Source organism: Dipodomys spectabilis, unplaced genomic scaffold (genome assembly GCF_019054845.1).
Source record: "Dipodomys spectabilis isolate Male_0828 unplaced genomic scaffold, ASM1905484v1 ptg000136l, whole genome shotgun sequence".
Taxonomy (NCBI): domain Eukaryota; kingdom Metazoa; phylum Chordata; class Mammalia; order Rodentia; family Heteromyidae; genus Dipodomys; species Dipodomys spectabilis.
In genome coordinates, this window is record NW_024870813.1 from 736754 (window position 1) to 756119 (window position 19366).

Genomic DNA, 19366 nt, shown 5'->3' on the forward strand with positions numbered 1-19366 from the left:
CACGTGGAGGTGGGGACAGAACAGGAGAGCTGGAAGGGCGGTGGAATGAAAGGGAAGTGATGGACCGGGAACAAGAGTTAGCTGAAAACTGAGAAATTAGCCAGAGGAGAATTGATAGACCGATGATGTGGAGACATTCATGGAAGAGTTCAAGGAGTTTACTCCAGTAAGAGAGTGTGGGTGTAGCTGCGCACTGATTATTCACGCCTGTAATCCTAGCTATTCAGGAGGATGAGATCTGGTTATCAAAGTTCAAAGCCAGCTGGGGCAGGAAATCCCTTATCCCCACTAACCACCCCCAAAACTCCAGAAGTGGAGATGTGGCCTGCAAGGTAGAGCACCAGCCTTGAGTGAAAAAGCTGAGGGACAGCACTCAGGCCCTGAGTTCAAGTCCCAGTACACACATACACACACCACCACCACCACCATCACCACCACAAAAGAGTGAAAAGACAAAGGAAATCTCATCCTGGCATAGCATATTACACCCCTGTGTGCTGGGCATTATGACCTCCAATTTATAGATTCAGAAACCAAAACTCAGGCAGGTTCGTTTGTCCTGGTCAGTGGTTGGATCCCACCCCAAATCTGTGGGACACCAAACCCTGGGACCTTTCTGGGTACCCATGCATCTTAACAGGCCACCTGGTACTGAGGGTACAACTGGACCTGGGAGTCTGACCAGAGCTGGGTGTGGGTGGAGTGCTTATTATATGTCCAGGGCAGAACCTGCCAGATCTGTGCTCATGCCATGACCAAACGCTTTATTATATCACCCTGAGTTCAGCTGCAGGATGGAGAGACTGACGGCTTAGAACAATAGCCCTCTAGTGCATGGTGCTCTAGCCTGAGTGGCTTTGCCTGCTTGTGCAGTGGGCAAGGGTTCACACAGGACCGTTTGCAATCTTGGAATCAAACTCATTGTTGGTCTGAGTGACAGCCTATGCTCTGGGCCTCTCTTAATTACTCATACAGAACGGCCATCTCCATAGCAAAAGGCAGTCAGAGGTGTTCCCAGCCAAGGACTTCATGAAAGTAAGTACAGGGCTGGGGATTTGAGTTGGTTGGAATTAAATGTGCTCTTGGTTTGGTATTTGAAAGATTCCTATTTTTACTCCTTGGTGACCTACACTCAAAAGATAAGACAGTCAGCCTTCCAGGGTGAGGGCTTCTGGCCTGGAGAACTCTTGCTTATCACTGCCATAGGCTCAGCCTGCACTTGCTTGATTCCTTGATTAACACGCGCCATCCCCCACTGACCCCGAGAGAGGACAGTTTTCATTTCCTGTGTTTCATTCTCTTGCCCATTCTCCTGGCCACATATGGGACTACATGGAAACTGGTGAAGATTTCACCCCATGGTCTGCTGACCTCTGTCCAGAGCAGGGCGGCTTAGGAGAAGCCTGGATCATTCCTATTGGTTTACTCTAATTGGCCACTCCCCCATATTTAAAATGTTTTGAATTTTTTTGTGTGTCCAAGGTTGACACGAAACCAATGACCAACTTTAACACATGCTACCCCCACCACTCCCCACCACACAACACAAAACCACAAGGAAGCACTGTTGTTTAACTACTGGAGTTGAAGAAAATATGAATTTTTGGTACCAATGAGGTAGTGTGGAATCATAGTGTTCACAGCCGGGTAATGACATCTTCCAGGCCTGCCTGTGTTTCTGCACCTATGGGAAAGTTTCACATGGAAATAAAGTCAAATGTCTGTCTCCTGGCCTTTTCTGATTATGAGACAGGAGCCTGAGGCTCCTCTAGCCCCACATCTCTGCCTCCCCCCATGTATAAGCCCCCTCTTCCAGGTGCTGTCACTTTACCTGGGGCAGGAAACAAGAAGGAAGGACGTGGCGTGTCCACAGAGATGGATAGGCACAGGTGGGCCGTGAGTGCACACTGGGGTCAGGGGACATGTCTGTATATATGGGCTGTGTATACAGATGGGCTTGTGAGCAGCAGTTAAGTGGATGACAGCAGTTAGTGATTCTACCTTCCTCTACCTCCATGCATTTCAGAGAAGGCTTGCCAGGCTCTCACTAAGACACACAAACAGCCCTATGTCATTTGCCCCTTGTTCTACGGCCTGAACTATTCCACCAGCATCTGTCTACCACACTCCTGCTCAGGCACCCAGCTCCAGCCAAGCCCCACCCATAAGGCCATTCCCTGTTCTCCACCCATTGGCTCATTGTCCTGTCAGTCATTCCCCCCCTCCTCCCTAAACTCCCAGCTGTACAACCCAGTTTCTGTGAGCAAGGCCTCAGCTCCAATACCACCCACTTCATAGCTCCCTCCGGATGCTCAGCTCTCTCTTCCTGGTTCAGGGGAGGGCCAAGGTGCCGTTACGTAGTTGTCACAGGCCTGATTTGGAAGCCACAACCCTCCTATCCCAGGCTGCTTATGGCTGTAAGTCCTCTGGAGCCTTTCACCTTAGTTAACCCCAGCGGGAATCCTGGCCTCAGGCACAGAACTAAGTGATGGTAGTCAAATATGCAAGGCCAGAGCATGCCAGAGGAAAACCAGGATCTGTATGTTCTCTGGCTTCTATCTCACTGGGTTATTCTTTATATAAGAATCAACAATTATTCATCCATAGCCAGAGAACCCAATTATCACCATTCATTCATATAACCGAGTGAATCCCCTCTCTACTGACGAGTTCTTTCAATACTGCATCAGAAACATTCTTAAACATGTTCCTCTTTCTTACATGAGGGTGGTGATCTTGTATTGTCACATATATGAAGAAGCTGAACACAGGGAAGCGAGGGCCCTCTCTGAATCCACACATTGAGATGAAAAGGCTAACGGGCTGTCTTCTGTCTTCACTGTGATGTGTCCTCTTTGCCAGGAGTGAGAGGAGAAGGCAAACAGGTGCTGAAAAAAATGGGCCAGGTAGACACATGGAGACAAAGGGACAGGGAAATGTGGAAAGCAAAGGCAACCAGATGTGCCAGCACATACATCTTGTGGCTCTGGACAATAGTCAGCACAACAACAGAACATTTTTATGTGGTGTTTTGTGAGCACAGACTATGGGGGGTATCTGGAGGCATCACACTTTGCTAGAATCCACTAGCCCCATGCTCCTGAGGGAGCTAGGATTGGAAGCCCTGTTTGTGAGACCAAGCCTATATTCTTCCTACGGCTCTTCTGCCATCCAGATGGCTTTTTCAAAGTCACAATGGCAGCCTAGGTATTTAGGAGGCTGAGATCTGAGGATTGCAGTTCCTAGCCAGGCCAGGTAGGAAAATCGATGAGATTTCTATTTCCAACTAGCCAGCAAAAAGCCAGAAGTGAAGCTATAGCTCAGGTAGTAGAGCACCAGGCATGCGTGAAAAAGCTAAGGGATGCCATCCCCTTGAGCACCAGCATGATGCACACACACACACACACACACACACACACCTGTGTGTGTGTCACACTAGCAGACAGAATCAAAAATAGCAGAAAAATAAGAACCCATCATTCCCAGGCTAATGCCGCCCTCCTCTGGGCACTCTCTTCCCCAGACTCTGCTCTCCCTTGGCTCTCCCATCCCTGGGCATTGCCATTTTAAGCTGCAATGGGACGTCCTGTGGTCAGCAAGGCACTTGTAGGGCATCACTCATTTGAGAGAAGTTCTGTGAACAAGGTCACTTAACATGATGGCCGTACTGCTCCCAGTATTCTCCCAGACCTGGCTGCAGGCTTAATTCCCCTGAAGCCTGGCTTGTGTTCTTTGCTGGCTTACACATGTAAGTTGGGGAGGGCCTGTCCTCCTTATCTTGAAAGTTCTTTTACCCTGAGTGAGCACCATAGAGTGGCTCCATGCCCAAGTTACCCAACCAGGTATATTTTTTCTATACATTAGATTCTTCCTTAGACTCCTGCCCATAGGCTTTTCACATGTGCGCCCAAAGGTGACTTCCTTGGACACATAGGTTCCAATACCATCCTCTTAGCTGCTCCTCCAAGCTGCCACAGTGTGATGATATTTGATGTTCTACTGATAAGATTGCCAAGCTCAACATAGAACAAGTGACTTCCCAGGCCAGGCAGCAGCAGAGGCTGAGGCAAACCCATTTCAGGCTGCCCTCTCCTCCCAGCAGCTCCTGCAATAGGTGGAGCTGCTTGCTGTGCTAGCAAGATAAATTGATAGATAGATAGATAGATAGATAGATACATACATACATACATACATACATACATAGAAGAAATAAGCAGGGTTGTGCTGACCTTTTCTTTTTTATGAGAGGCCTGAGCAATATGGGCTTTGGTCATGGAGCATGCATCTGCCATCTGGACACCTAGCCAGCTTTACAGGCCCTAAGCTAAGTTTAGTGTTCTATAGCATTTGTGAAAAAAAGAAAGAAAGAAAGAAAGAAAGAAAGAAAGAAAGAAAGAAAGAAAGAAAGAAAGAAAGGAAGGAAGGAAGGAAGGAAGGAAGGAAGGAAGGAAGGAAGGAAGGAAGGAAGGAAGAAAGAAAGAAAGAAAGAAAGAAAGAAAGAAAGAAAGAAAGAAAAAAGGGTGAACAAGGAAATTAAGCTGGACACCAGTGGCTCATATCTGTAACCCTAGGTACTTAGGAGGCTGAGATCTGAGGATTGTGGTTCAAACCCATTCAGGGAAAGAAAGTCTGTAGTACTCTTATTTCCAATTAACTAGCAAAAAACAAGAAATGAAACTGTGGCTCAAGTGGTAGAGCACCATTATTGAGTGAGAAAGTTCAGGTCCTGAGTTCAAACCCCACAACCAGATAGATAGATAGATAGATAGATAGATAGATAGATAGATAGATAGATAGATAGATAGATAATAGATAGATAGATAGATAGATAGATAGATAGATAGATAGATAGATAGATTTCCTTTATAAAAGCTGCGTGCCTTTAGGGCATATATCTCTTTCCTTTTGTATACAATGATAGCCACTATAGATAACAGGTTTTTGGTTTATGTTTATAGTAAAATACTAACCACCTTCCCCTGATTTTTAGGTAAACTTTTCTTTTCTGGGGATTGGCTAGCATGCTACCACTCGAGCTATGACTCCAGCCTGGCTTTGGGCTGGGATCTCTTGGAGATAGAGCTTTGTGGACTTTTCTGCCCAGGCTTGGATTTCATAGCAGTCCTCTGAATCTCAGCATCCTGAGCAGCTAGGGTTATAGGAGTAAGAAGCCAGCATCTGGCCTTTAAGTGGGCTTTTGGACTACTATAGCTGTGTCTCTTCTTACCTTTGGCTTCCACCTGCTGCTCTAGGAGCTCTCTATGGTAGCCCTTGGTTGGGTACCACACCATACTAAAGGGGACAGTCTTGCCCACCATCCTTAGGGACTGTCAACCCTGATCCTAAGGGATCAGATCTGCCCCTCTTAGCTTCCTGTGTGTCTGTTCTTCCTGCTCCTTCTCCACCCTGTTCTCAGACCCTTGGCTTCTAATGCTGGCCACCCTCCACAGACGTGCATGCAAAGCCTATTTGCTCATCCTTGCTGACTTTGGCCTTGACTCTCCATCTCAAATAAAACTTTGGGAAAGACTTTTTCTTTGGGGGGAGAGGTCTGGTCGTGGGGCCTGAACTCTGGGCCTGGGCACTGTCCCTCAGCTCTTCAGCTCAAGGCTAGCGCTCTACCACTTGAGCCACAGCGCCACTTCCGGCTTTTTTCTTTTTGCTTATGTGGTGCTGAGGAATCAAACCCAGGGCCTCAGGCATGCAAGGCAAGCGCTCTATCACTGAGGCACCTTCCCATCCCATGGGAAAGACTTATATCTACTGACAGGGATGTTGTGGGTCTTGCCATCTGTCTACCTGACTCCCTGCTGGGAGCCACGGGGTCTGCTGTATCCAAAATGCCACCATTAAGATAGTAGAACAGGTGCAAATGTGCTGGAGAGAAATCAAGACTGAAAGCCCTCTGGCATTCCTTAAAGAAGGGCCTAGAAAGGGGTTTTCCTTCCAAGCTGCCAGCCTAAGATCTCAGAGACTTAGGACTCAAGTCTACTATAGTCAACTTCGATATCAAAATGACTGGCAATCGCATGTGTTACTCTTGCTACCTTCTTCCTTCCTCACTTTTGAAAAAAAGACATGACTTCAAGGCTTGTCTGGTTTAGTGTGTATGAATCTGGATACTAGGTAGAGGTAAGAATTTGGAAGGAAGTCTTGCCTGTAATCCTAGCTACTTAGGAGGCTGAGATCTGAGACTCTTAATCTCCAATTAACTAGCAAAAACCAGCAGTAAGGGTTCAAGTGGTAGAGTGCTAGCATCCTGTAAAAATGCTAAGGGACAGGGCCCAAGCCCTAAGTACAAGGCCAGTGCCAGTACAGAAAAAAATAGTAGTGATCTATGCAATGGAATTCTCCATAGTGGGAAAATAAACAAGCTAGAGGGATACTTAACAATCTGCATGCATCTTGAAGGTATGCTGAGTGAAACAAGCTCCACAAAACAGTACACGTGATCTGATTTCATTTGTATAAAATTCTAGACACCGAAAACTACTCCAGCCTGAGTACAGAAAGTAGATCTGTGTGTTCTAGAGATGGGGATGGAGATGTGGAAGGAGCATGTGAGGGATTAGAGGGTGATGGTTTCATGGGTGTCTATATGTGGCAAAATGCATGAAATCATCTGCTTTATCTCAGGACAGCTTACTTGATGTCAATTATGCATCAAATAGGTGAAAGAAATTTAAAAAGTAGACCTTTATTATACAATTTATAAGTTACTGAAAATGTAATCAAGAAAACAAACATGTAAGCCAACTGCTGGTAGCTCACACCTATAATCCTAACCACTCAAGAGGCTGAGATCTGAGAATTGTGGTTCAAAAACAGCCCAGGGAAAGAATGCCTGTGAGAATTTTATCTCCAATTAACCACCAAAGAGAGCCAGAAATGGAGCCGTGGCTCAAGTGGTAGAGCACTAGTCTTGAGCAAAAAAAAAAAGGGGAGGGGCATGGACAGGGCCCAGGACCTAAGTGCAACCCCCAGGACTGGCACAAAAAAAAAAAGAAGAAAAAGAAGAAGAATAAAAGTGTATATGGCCTGAATCCAAAAGTACTGGTTCACAACATTGCTTATAGAAGAAAACAATGAAAGTGGTTAAGGTATATTTCACTAAGTATCTTGGTCTCTTTTCTGCTGCTATAACTGAATGCCTCAGACTATATAATTTATAAAAAAAAAAAAATGGGAGTTCATCTAGCTTACCGCTAAGGAGGCTGGGAATCCTGAGAGCATGCTCTGGCTTCTGGTATTGGTCTTCTTCCTTCATTTTAGCATGGTGGAAGGTATCACATAGTGAGACAGAGAAAATGAACTCCCCTATCTCCTCTCATATGCCTCAAATGCCTTTGGGGGTGGGCGGGGGTCACACTCATGACCTAGACATCTCCCAAAGGTTCACATTCAAATGTCACAACACATAGCGTTGAATTATGTTTTTAGCTCATGAATTCCAGAGTCCCCACCCAAGCCACGGCACTAGAGAAGCAATGACTGCATCACCAAGAATTATTATGTACTGATTAAAAGGATGAGTTTAATGTATACATTTGAACCAGGAGAGATGTTTACTGCAAGTGTTGAAATGAGTAAAATCTAATGAAACTTATTGTGTATACTATTCTGGGATGGCACTGAAAGATGGATGGGTGAGCGGGTAGATGTTGTACCCACAAGGGTCTGAATAGATATCTCTCTTACAAGTGTGTTTCTCCCTATGACCCTAAAATAGGAAAGGATAATGCATAGCTAGTGGTTATTACTGTTCCTGAATTTTATGTTCTGAGGTGAGTTAAGGAGACTTCTGCCTTCCGTTCATGTCCCCTCTCACATATAACCCAGACACTGGGACAACTGAAGTTTGAAGAAGTCTTGGCAGGGAAGGGACCTTCCTACCTGCCTTGGGCTGTGCCCGTAGGCAGCATTGCTTCTAAACACTCCACTTCCTGGCCCTAGTTGCTGTCTGCCTCAGACACCCCAGGAACCTACAACAGACTTTGGTATTTTTCTCATACTACCACAAACTATGGATCATCCACACAAGAAAGCCCAGCCTCAGCTCCAGGCTTCCTGTTATGACACTACATCTTTGTACTAAATTGTTCCCCCAAGAAAGCCTATTCCCGATCATCTTTGCCCACAGCCCTTCCTGTTCAGAGCATGGTCTGGGCTCCAGCAACAACAGAGAAACACCCTCAGAAGATCTCAGATTACAAATTCAGAGTTGGATTTCCTTAGATGGAGGCAGAACAGGAGGCTGTGTCTTCCCAGGGGGCCTGAGGCAGTACAGCACATAAACAGCATCCCACCCCAGCCTCATTCTGACAATAAATCACACTCTTTCCCATTGGCTGCAAACAGTGAAGAGAAGTGACCAGATGTCACTTGGGCATTAAACAAATCCTAATGAGCTAAAAATATGTTTGTTTTAGCTAATTGACCTCTTTGGCCTTCATAAACCACTTGGTAAACATCCTCAGATAATGATTTCCAGAGAGCAGATTGTGCAGAGCAAACTCCCCTGCCTCCAAGCCCAACATCCCCAGCTATCTGCTGACGCGCACGGGACGCCACCTGCTGCCCACTCTGCACAGGCAGCTCTGAACTGCTGTTCCCTGCCACCGGCCATCTAGTCCACGTCTAACCAGGGTGGCCTCATCTGCTGCAAGAGAGAAACATCCCCACCCAGAGGGTTGCATGGGCAAAGCAGGGGCTCCAAGCCATGGCTCCAGGGTAGAACATTCTGGAGTATCCATCGGTAGCAAGTCAGTTCCAAGCAACACTCACATCACTTCCTTGAGAAGAATCAGAAGCTGGGAGCTAGAGAGTCTGTGGGGTACGTGGGTCCACAGTCTGCCAGGTGCTGGTGGCTCACATCTATAATTCTAGCTATTCAGGAAGCTGAGATCTGAGAATTGTGATTCCTCCAAGCAAGCCGGGGTAGGAAAGTCTGTGAGACTCTTGTCTCTAAGTAACCACCAAAAAGCCAGAAGTGGAGCTTTTGCTCAAGTAGTGGAGCACCAGCCTTGAGTGAAAAAGCTAAGAAACAGTGGCCAGGTCCTGCATTCAAGCTCCAGTACTGGCACCATAAAAGGAGGAGGAGGAGGAGGAGGAGGAGGAGGAGGAAAGAAATAGATGTGCTCTGAGCAGGTAGGGGCCAAGTCCTGGATTCGGTGTAAGGCCTAGTAATGCAAGGCCTCAATTCTTTCTCCAACTGCAGGACGACCTGTGCAGTTACTCCTAAGACCTCAAAGCAAACATTACTTCATCAGGAGTCACACTGGTCGCACCTACAGTAGCCTGTGGTGAGATGCTTTGAGGGGTATATCTGGATCTCAGAGGCGTTAGCAGGACTTAGGAATAAATGGCAGATCCTGAGGTGAGCAACGGCCCCTAATCAACCTCTGCACTGTCTGAGAAAACTGTGGCTCCACAGGCTTCTTCCCACTGCCCCCCCCCCACCTATGGCTCACCTGAAAGTGTGGGTTCATTTAGTTACTGAATTCTTTGTAAAACAAAGGATCCAGTAACTTACTGGGTATTGAAAAGAACTTCATACAAATGTAACAAATTTTCTCATGTAATCTCCTCAATATATAAGCTTCTTTCCTAGTCCTATAGTATAGAAGAGAGCAGATCCCGGACCTCCAGTACTGAGGACCAGAGGCTCATAAGAGGTCATCCAGGAGGGTGGGGAAATGCTACTTATTTGTGGGTTCCTTTGCCAGTTAATAACATTACTTTAGAAAGCTCTGGTGCAAACTATCAGTTTGTAAAACACAGCAGGGAAACTCAAACAAGTCATTCCCATTATTTTACACAGGGACAGCTCAACAAGATGAGATCCACTGATCCTTCCAATCAAATTACCCCGGCCCCTTCTCTCCAGTCTGCCCCAGGCTGATGCACTTGAATTAGACAGGATTAAAGGCTTACTGGAGCTAGAAGCCTCGTCTCCACTCCTGAGTTGAGCCCTAAACCTTCTGTCTGCCCACTGAGAAGGACGAGGAAGGAAGGCAGCTCAGAGCAGAGCACAAATCTTGTACTCTGTAAAGCAAGCTTCTGTTTAGGAGCAAGTCTCCTGGGGAACCCAATGATGAAAGAATGGGTCCTGATCTTGTCCATGCTGCTCTGTGGCCTGGCTGGCCCGACACACCTGTTCCAGCCCAGCCTGGTCCTGGATATGGCCAAGGTCCTCCTGGATAACTACTGCTTCCCAGAGAACCTGATGGGAATGCAGGCGGCCATCCAGCAAGCCATGAAGAGTCAGGAGATTCTGGGCATCTCAGACCCTCAGACACTGGCCCACGTGCTGACAGCTGGGGTACAGAGCTCTCTGAATGACCCCCGCCTGGTTATCTCCTACGAACCCAGCACCCTGGAGGCTCCCCGGCAAACCACAGCACCCAGCAACTTCACCCAAGAGGAGCTGCTAACGTGGCTGCAGGAGAAGATACACCATGAGGTCCTGGAGGGTAACGTGGGCTACCTGAGGGTGGATGACCTCCCAGGCCAGGAGGTGCTGAGCGAGCTCGGAGATTTCTTGGTGGCCCACGTGTGGAGCCAACTCATGGGCACCTCTGCCTTGGTGCTGGATCTCCGACATTGCACCAGCGGCCACGTCTCCGGAATCCCCTATGTCATTTCCTACCTGCACCCTGGGAACACGGTCCTGCACGTGGATACCATCTACGATCGCCCCTCCAACACCACCACGGAGATCTGGACCCTACCCAAGGTCCTGGGAGAAAGATACAGCGCTGAGAAGGATGTGGTGGTCCTCACCAGCGGCCGCACCGGAGGAGTGGCCGAGGACATCGCCTACATCCTCAAGCAGATGCGCAGGGCCATCGTGGTGGGGGAGCGGACGGAGGGGGGAGCCCTGGATCTCCAGAAGCTCAGGATAGGCCAATCGGACTTCTTCCTCACCGTCCCTGTATCCAGATCTCTGGGCCCCCTGGGCGGAGGCAGCCAGACCTGGGAGGGCAGCGGGGTGTTGCCCTGCGTGGGGACACCAGCCGAGCAGGCTCTGGAGAAGGCCCTGGCCATCCTCACCTTGCGCCGCTCCCTGCCAGGGGTCATCCAGCGCCTGCAGGAGGCCCTGCAGGACTATTACACGCTGGTGGACCGCGTGCCAGCCCTGTTGCATCACCTGGCCAACATGGACTACTCAGCGGTGGTCTCTGAGGAGGATCTGGTCACGAAGCTCAATGCCGGCTTGCAAGCTGTGTCTGAAGATCCCCGTCTCCTGGTGCGGGCCGTCGGGCCCCGAGAGACGTCTTCAGGGCCGGAGGCTGGAGCTGAAGATCCCCCCGTGACAGGCTCTGAAGTGCCGCAGGATGAGGCGGCCCGGAGCGCCCTGATCGACTCTGTGTTCCAGGTGTCGGTGTTGCCCGGCAACGTGGGCTACCTGCGCTTTGACAAGTTCGCGGACGCCTCGGTGCTGGGCGCGCTGGGGCCGCACGTGCTGCGCCAGGTGTGGGCCCCCCTGCAGGACACGGAGCACCTCATCATGGACCTGCGCCACAACCCGGGGGGGCCCTCGTCGGCCGTGCCCCTGCTGCTGTCTTATTTCCAGGGCCCCGAGGATGGCCCCGTGCGCCTGTTCACCACCTACGACCGGCGGACCAACGTCACGCAGGAGCATTTCAGCCACCGGGAGCTGCTGGGCCGGCGCTACGGCAACCAGCGCGGCGTGTACCTGCTCACCAGCCACCGCACGGCCACGGCCGCCGAGGAGTTCGCCTTCCTCATGCAGTCGCTGGGCTGGGCCACCCTGGTGGGGGAGATCACGGCGGGCAGCCTGCTCCACACGTGCGTGGTGCCCTTGCTGGAGGCGCCCGAGGGCGGCTTGGTGCTCATCGTGCCCGTCCTCACCTTCATCGACAACCACGGGGAGGGCTGGCTGGGCGGAGGCGTGGTGCCCGACGCCATCGTGCTGGCCGAGGAGGCCCTGGACAGGGCCCGGGAAGTGTTAGATTTCCACCGCAGCCTGGGGGCCCTGGTGGAGGGCACGGGGCGCCTGCTGGAGGCCCATTATGCCCGTCCGGAAGTGGTGGGGCAAACCAGCGCCCTGCTTCGGGCTAAACTAGCCCGGGGAGCCTACCGCACGGCGGTGGACTTGGAGTCCCTGGCCTCGCAGCTCACGGCTGACCTACAGGAGGTGTCCGAGGATCACCGCCTGCTCGTGTTCCACAGCCCCGGGGAGCTGGTGGCAGAGGAGGTGCCCCTGCCACCCCCCGTGGTCCCCTCTCCAGAAGAGCTCTCCTACCTGATTGAGGCTCTCTTCAAGACCGACGTGCTACCCGGCCAGCTTGGCTACCTGCGGTTCGACGCCATGGCCGAACTGGAGACAGTGAAGGCCATCGGGCCGCAGCTGGTGAAGCTGGTGTGGCAGAAGCTGGTAGACACGGCCGCACTGGTTGTGGACCTGCGTTACAACCCCGGCAGCTACTCTTCGGCCGTCCCCCTGCTCTGTTCCTACTTCTTCGAGGCAGAGCCCCCTCAGCACCTCTACTCCATCTTCGACAGAGCCACCTCGAGAGTCACGAAGGTGTGGACCCTGCCCCAGGCTGCCGGGCAGCGCTACGGGCCCCACAAGGACCTCTACATCCTGATGAGCCACACCAGCGGCTCGGCGGCAGAGGCGTTTGCTCACACCATGCAGGACCTGCAGAGGGCCACGGTCATCGGGGAGCCCACAGCTGGAGGCGCCCTCTCCGTGGGCATCTACCAAGTGGGCACCAGCCCCTTGTATGCCTCCATGCCCACCCAGATGGCTCTCAGTGCCACCACTGGTGAGGCCTGGGATCTGGCTGGTGTAGAGCCTGACATCACAGTACCCATGAGCGAGGCCCTCAGCACCGCCCAGGACATAGTGGCCCTGCGTGCCAAGGTGCCCACCGTGCTGCAGACGGCTGGGAAGCTGGTGGCTGATAATTATGCATCCCCCGAGCTGGGGGCCAAGATGGCTGCCAAGCTGAGCGGTCTGCAGAGCCGCTATGCATTGGTGACTTCCGAAGGGGCCCTGGCAGAGATGCTGGGAGCTGACTTGCAGATGTTGTCGGGAGACCCACACCTGAAGACAGCCCACATCCCTGAGGATGCCAAGGACCGCATTCCCGGCATTGTACCCATGCAGGTGAGATACAAGGGAGGCCAGGCCCTCACCCGATTCTGGGAGTGAAGTGTGCCTAGTGAAAGACCAGGGCTTCCAGGCTTGTTTCTATGTCATCTGCCAGTCATGTCTTTTTTCCTGTCTGGCACTATGTCCCATCTACTTTTTGAACACCTCTGTAGAGCATTTGCGTTCAAGAGAACCCAGTGTGAACTGCTAGGGTAAAGGAGGACTTCCCAGTTCTGGTTGGAAGGCAAGAGTTTGCGAGGGTTTTCAGCATCAGTGTTGGGGAAGAGGGAAATCAGTAAGTTTCCTGAGGTCCTGAGCTATGGTTTCCTCCACTGCAAATATAGGGTTTGTGCTCATGCTATTTGCTTCAAGGGTTTGTATGAGTCAGGGCAAAGCTGGAAAGTGAAGGCAGGGGCTGAGAAGGAGACAGATTCCCAGCCTCATGGCTTCAGAACTAAAATATGGAGCCTAGACACAGGCCTATTTTGGCTAGAAGCCCACTGCCCACCTCCTCCCTCCCACAGTGCACAGGATGTGACCTGAGCCCACTGCCCACCCCTTCTCCTCCACAATGCAAAGTGGCACTGAGGTAGGCACAGGCTTCACCCAAGGACGAGAATTTCAGAAGAAGTTTGCTATAGTCAAAGTAAGGTAGAGTGTGGCCACTGAGGGTGGGTAAGGGAAAGTTCTTTGCACCAGTGGCCAAGGGAGCTGCGAGATTCAGGGGCCCCACACTCGGTAAGCACTGTCAAAAGCAGCACTGTTGACATCTCTCTATACTGTTTTCTCATGAGTGATGCTCTGTGTGTGTGTGTGTGTGTGTGTGTGTGTGTGTGTGTGTGTTCCCAGTGAGTGGACAGGGCAGCACAGCCCTGGCTTTCTTGAAAGGAGACCTGATTGGGGGGGGGGGGGCCTTGATAGTTCACAGCTGACAGGGAGGTGCTCACTGAGCAGGAAGCCAGATGGGTGGGCAGGGGAGGCAGACATGGGAATGTATTACTGAAGCTACTTTGCTGAACATAGCATGATGAACTCACCAGGACCCACTTAGGTCTGAGGAACACATCCTGGAACTGTGCCTCTGCCAGTAAAAGAAATCCAACAGGGCCCAGTGGCCAAAGGTCACCTTGGAGACATGGGTCTTGTGTGCTAACTCACAAGGTAATGGCCTGGAACAGAGTGTGGGCAGGCAGGGCTGCTGCTAGGCGGCCTGCCCATGGGGCTGGACAACCTGCTGCTGTTAGGGGCTGGGAGCAGAGTCTCCACCCATGCAGGAGGACCCTACGTTGGACTTACAGAACCCCCAATTTCCACATTTCCTGCTTGTTCCTTTCCATCACAGCCAAGTTTCACAATTTGGATCAATAGTCATCCCTTAATGGTTGTGTGACCTCAGGCAAGTTACTTAATATCGCTGTGCTTCAGAGTCCTCACAGAGAGAGTAGAATAATGGCATCCCCTCTACACGGTGATTGTGAGTGTGATAATTAAGAGCTGCAAAGTGTCTAGCCCAGGGTCTGTCCCCTAGAAAAGGTAACTTTGCCTTCCCTTCCAGTCCCAGTGTTGGAGAGGAAGATGAGCCTGGGCATATTGGAAAGTGTCTAATGGGTTTGGTGGAGCCAGAGAGGAAATTGTATGTAACACTTTCAGTTCTGAACACCATGATGTGGGGTTGGCAGATCTGAGCAAGGAGACTGCTAATAGACCCAGGCCCATAGTAATCCACAAGATATGCTATTGGAAAAGTCCCTGGCCCATTGACTCCTTCAAGGATGTTAATTTCCTAACCATTCCTCTTGTGTTTCTCAGGATATAAAGTGGACCCATGGCTGGGTACCAGTAGCTCATGCCTGTAATCCTAGATACTCAAAAGGCTGAGATCTGAGGATCACAATTTGAAGCCAACCCAGGAAAGTTTGTGAGACTCTTATCTCCAATTGATCACCAAGAAGCCAGACATAGAGGTATGGCTCAGGTGATGAGTGCTAGTCTCGAGTCAGAAAGCTAAGGGACAGTGCCCAGGCCCTGAGTTCAAGCACACACTCACCACACAAAAGATGGACCAATGGCTTCCCTTTCTGGGTTCTGCAATTAGCTCTCCTGTTGCTGAGGTTGGCCTCTCATTCCTTCAGATCCCTTCCCCTGAAGTCTTTGAAGACCTGATCAAATTCTCTTTCCACACTAATGTGCTGGAGGACAACATTGGCTACCTGAGGTTTGACATGTTTGGGGACTGCGAGCTGCTCACCCAGGTCTCGGAGCTGCTGGTGGAGCACATCTGGAAGAAGATCGTGCACACAGATGCCCTGATCATTGACATGAGGTCAGTGAAGTGGTTCCAGGCCACGCCTAGCCCTCCTGGGAGACATCCAGAAGTGTGGGCCTCAGTGGGGAAGAAAAGGTACCCTGAGACCAGGGCTCAGACAGCAGACCAGGGGTTCAGGTGTAATTGGACAGGAGGGCCCCCACACTGGTATTTTGTTTAAGCTCTTCTAATGATCTCCATGTGTATTTCTGGTTCCTGTCCTAGCAATTCGATGGGAGGGAAAATATCAAAAATGCTGATACCCAGGCCCCACCCAGCCCCCTTATATCAGCAACCTAGGAGCAGAAATAACATAGTTGACAAGCTTCCCATGTGATTATAATGACTAGTCATGTTTAGGGCAGCCAAGCCCTCCACCTATAGCTGAACCCAGATCATACAAAAGCAACCTATTACTGCCTTCTTCATGACAATTGCAAGAGAAATGGAACATAAACCATTTTTCTGCTAAAAGAAATCTTCTTTGTAGCCCCACATGGTCCCCAGAAGGACGTCTTCAGCTAGTCATGTCCCTTAGTTTCCATAAGAACATGCATACTATACCAAATTTCCATCACAGAGCAGCTCTCCATGTTTCCAATGGACCCCATGTAGAGGAGCCCGCAGACTTAAGCCTCCTGTGACTTCTAAGTCCATCTTGGACATAGGCTGGACACCTTCCATGGGCTTGGGGAGGGGCAGGCTGTTCCTCTCTATGGGGACCCTTCCCCCTCCCCTGGTTGCCTATCAGAGAGGCAGCAGGGTAAGTGGTCTGGGAGCACCCAGACCAGGTGCATGGGTTTCAGTCACCACTAGGTGGCAATGAAATCTGTGAGGCAGGTTTTTTTCCTCCTGGAAGGTAAACCATTTCCCAACAGATGGTTTAATATATGCCTAGAAACAAGGTGGGTGGATCTTGTGGGTCTCTGAGTATTTTGTGCCACAGACCTGTTAGGGAACATTTAAGCCACTCTTATGTCAAGTTCTTTTCTGATTAAATTCTAGGTGCCGGTACTGGGACTTGACATAAGGGCCTAGGCCCTATACCCTTAGCTTTTCTTTTTTTTTTTTAATGCTCTACCACTTCAGCCACAGTCCAAATTTCAGCTCTTTGTCAGTTAATTGGAGATTAGTGTCCCGTGGACTTACCTACCCATGTTGGCTTTGAACTATGACCCTTAAATCCCAGCCCCTTGAGTAGCTAGGATTACAAGTGAGAGCCACCAGCACCTGGCTATCACACATGTTTTTAAAGACAAGAAGGCCAACAGGTGCCAGTGGCTTATATCTGCAATTCTATCTACTCAGGAAACTGAGATCTTGTGCATCATGGTTCAAAGCCATCCCAGATAGGAAAATCCGTGGGACTCTTTTCTCCAATTAACCACCCAAAAGTGAGAAAGTTGAGTTGTGGCTCAAGTGATAGAGCACTAGCTTTGAGCACAAAAGCTCAGGGACAATGTCCAGGGTCTGAGTTCAGGAGGACCAGCACATAAGTGTGTGCATGCATGTGGGCATACACATACATACACACACCAAGTATTAACACGTGATCAGAGGAAAGGGCACACTATTCAGTAGTCTCTCAATGTATTTGACCACAGAGTCTCTTAGTGTCAAGCGACTAGTGTTCTGGGAATCACTTCAGGCCATGTCCCACTCTATGAAATTCTGAAGGGGGAAGAAGGGATACCATATTCAGGCTGTCTAGAATTTAAACTCTCCACAGAGCAAGGGTTCTTGCTGCAGCAGGATATTGCAGAGGGGTATTGAAGTTTCCCTGAGAGCTCCCCTCTACCATGGTGGACCCCACTTCCTTTTCTTCAGGTTCAACATTGGTGGCCCTACCTCCTCCATCTCTGCCCTGTGCTCCTACTTCTTTGATGAGGGCCCTCCCATTCTACTGGACAGGATCTACAGCCGGCCCAATGATTCTGTCAGCGAACTCTGGACTCATACCCAGCTCGCAGGTACATGAAGATTTCCCCTTTTTGTTATCATTCTAGATGCTTCTGGAAAATTGGAGAAAGATAGCTTGAGATTAGGTAACAGTGACCAAAAGAACATAAATCTCCTAGCCTGGCCCATGCATTTGGTATAATGACATTTAAACTCTGCCCACTGTCTGTGGTACTCATTTTCTGAAGTAGAAAAATGTCAATTGACTAGATTAAATATCTTGTTTAGGTCACTCAGCTCATAAGTAAAAGAGCCAACATGTGAACGTTTCTCTCTAATACCAGCATGACCACCCACTCTGGATACTATAACCACAGAAATAGAAGCATCTCTCCAATCAATCATTAAATCCACCAGTTTTCCAGCCTTCCCTTTTCTGCCTCATCCTAGAGAAATGTCTGAAGAAACAGAGACAGCCTCTGAGCTTTATGGTCCCAGAATTCACAAAACCCCTTCCTGGGTAATGACCTCCGTCCTTCTCTAGCTCAGCATGCAAAACCAGTGATTCTCAGATCTGACCACAAGAGGGCACTGGAGAGGCCAATAGGGGGTGCTTATGACCTGGGGACTCTGCTGCCTTAATTCCTGCACTTCCTCCTTTCACAGTATTGTATCATAGCTTCTAAGCTACATACCCAATAATACTGCAAAATGTAAGCACAGATCAGAGTTCTGTGAACGTTACATCCAAGCCAGCATCTGTGGCTAGAAATTGAAATTAACTCAGATTTAAAGGTGGTAAGATACTGAAACTTTGTGTCCACTATGGGAGCCAAAGGCCATCTTGTGCTCAAAAGACTTGGAAATTCTACTATTGGGGACAAGAAACTAAGCAAAATACTTCATTAATGCTTTTCATTTGGTTACAGTCAAAAGAATCATATATTGAATACCTTGGGTTAAATAGTTCACAATCAAAATTAACTTAATATGTTTTCTTTTCTTTTTGTGCCTGTAGTGGGGTTTGAACTCAGAGCCTGAGCACTGCCCCTTAGCTTTTTGACTTAAGGCTAGTGCTCTACCACTTGAGCCACAGCTTCACGTCTGGCTTCTTGGTGGTTAATTGAAGATAAGAGCCTCATGGATTTCCCTGCTTGGGCTGGCTTTGAACAACAATCCTCAAATCTCAGCCTCCTGAGTAGCTGGGATTCAAGACATGAGCCACTGGCACCTGGATAATCTGCTTTCTTTGTACTTGTTTGATATACTATGGGAAACCTTCAAATGGCGTTGACAGCTGTTAGGTTGTGCTGCCCTGCAGGGCTGGGCTGCTGATGCTAAGTCCCAAATGTTGCCATTCTGAGGGTCCAAATCAAAAGGTCAGATCCAGGGTTCCCATTAGTTAAGATGACAAAATACACATTGGCCCTTAAGAAAGGTCAGGACTTTCTCTTCTTCTCTTCTTCCGATGATGAAAGAAACTGCCTGGCCGGGGTGAGGGGCTCGAACACTAAATGCTTATAATTCAGCACACACTCCTGTTTCCATTTCATAGAGGGCTCAGAGAGAAACCAAGGGCCCACAGGTGGATGCTGGCACTCAGACTCCACTCCAGCTCCCTCCCCCCTCCCCTCCACCCCACAGTTGGGCCAGCCCAGAGAAGGCAGGCCTGTGGATCATGACTTGACCCCATGCTGAAGGGTCTCTGTCTTCTAGGTGAACGCTATGGCTCCAAGAAGAGTGTGGTCATTCTGACCAGTGGCATGACTGCCGGAGCAGCTGAAGAGTTTACCTACATCATGAAGAGGCTGGGTAGGGCCCTGGTCATTGGGGAGGTGACCAGTGGGGGCTGCCAGCCACCACAGACCTACCATGTGGATGACACCCACCTGTACATTACCATCCCCACAGCCCGCTCTGTGGGAGCCATGGATGGGAGCTCTTGGGAGGGGGTGGGTGTGACCCCCCATGTGCTAATTCCTGCGGAAGTGGCCCTCGCCAAAGCTAAGGAGACACTCCAGCATGCCCTTCGAGGCTGA

At 49.9% G+C, this 19366-nt stretch overlaps 1 protein-coding gene across 1 annotated transcript; it reads left to right on the forward strand.

Moving 5' to 3' along the window:
* Nucleotides 1-10090: 10090 nt before the first annotated feature.
* Rbp3 (retinol binding protein 3) lies at nt 10091-19366 on the forward strand. The gene is made up of 4 exons (XM_042690365.1): nt 10091-13138; nt 15256-15446; nt 17256-17398; nt 19044-19366. The coding sequence occupies exons 1-4, from the start codon at nt 10091-10093 to the stop codon at nt 19364-19366; spliced, it is 3705 nt and encodes a 1234-aa protein (XP_042546299.1).

Coding starts and splice junctions, on each gene's coding strand:
- Rbp3 (XM_042690365.1), top strand. CDS start 10,091: ATGATGAAAGAATGGGTCCTGATCTTGTCCATGCTGCTCTGTGGCCTG. Junction 15,447..17,255: donor GCCCTGATCATTGACATGAG/GTCAGTGAAGTG, acceptor CCTTTTCTTCAG/GTTCAACATTGGTGGCCCTA. Junction 17,399..19,043: donor GACTCATACCCAGCTCGCAG/GTACATGAAGAT, acceptor TCTGTCTTCTAG/GTGAACGCTATGGCTCCAAG.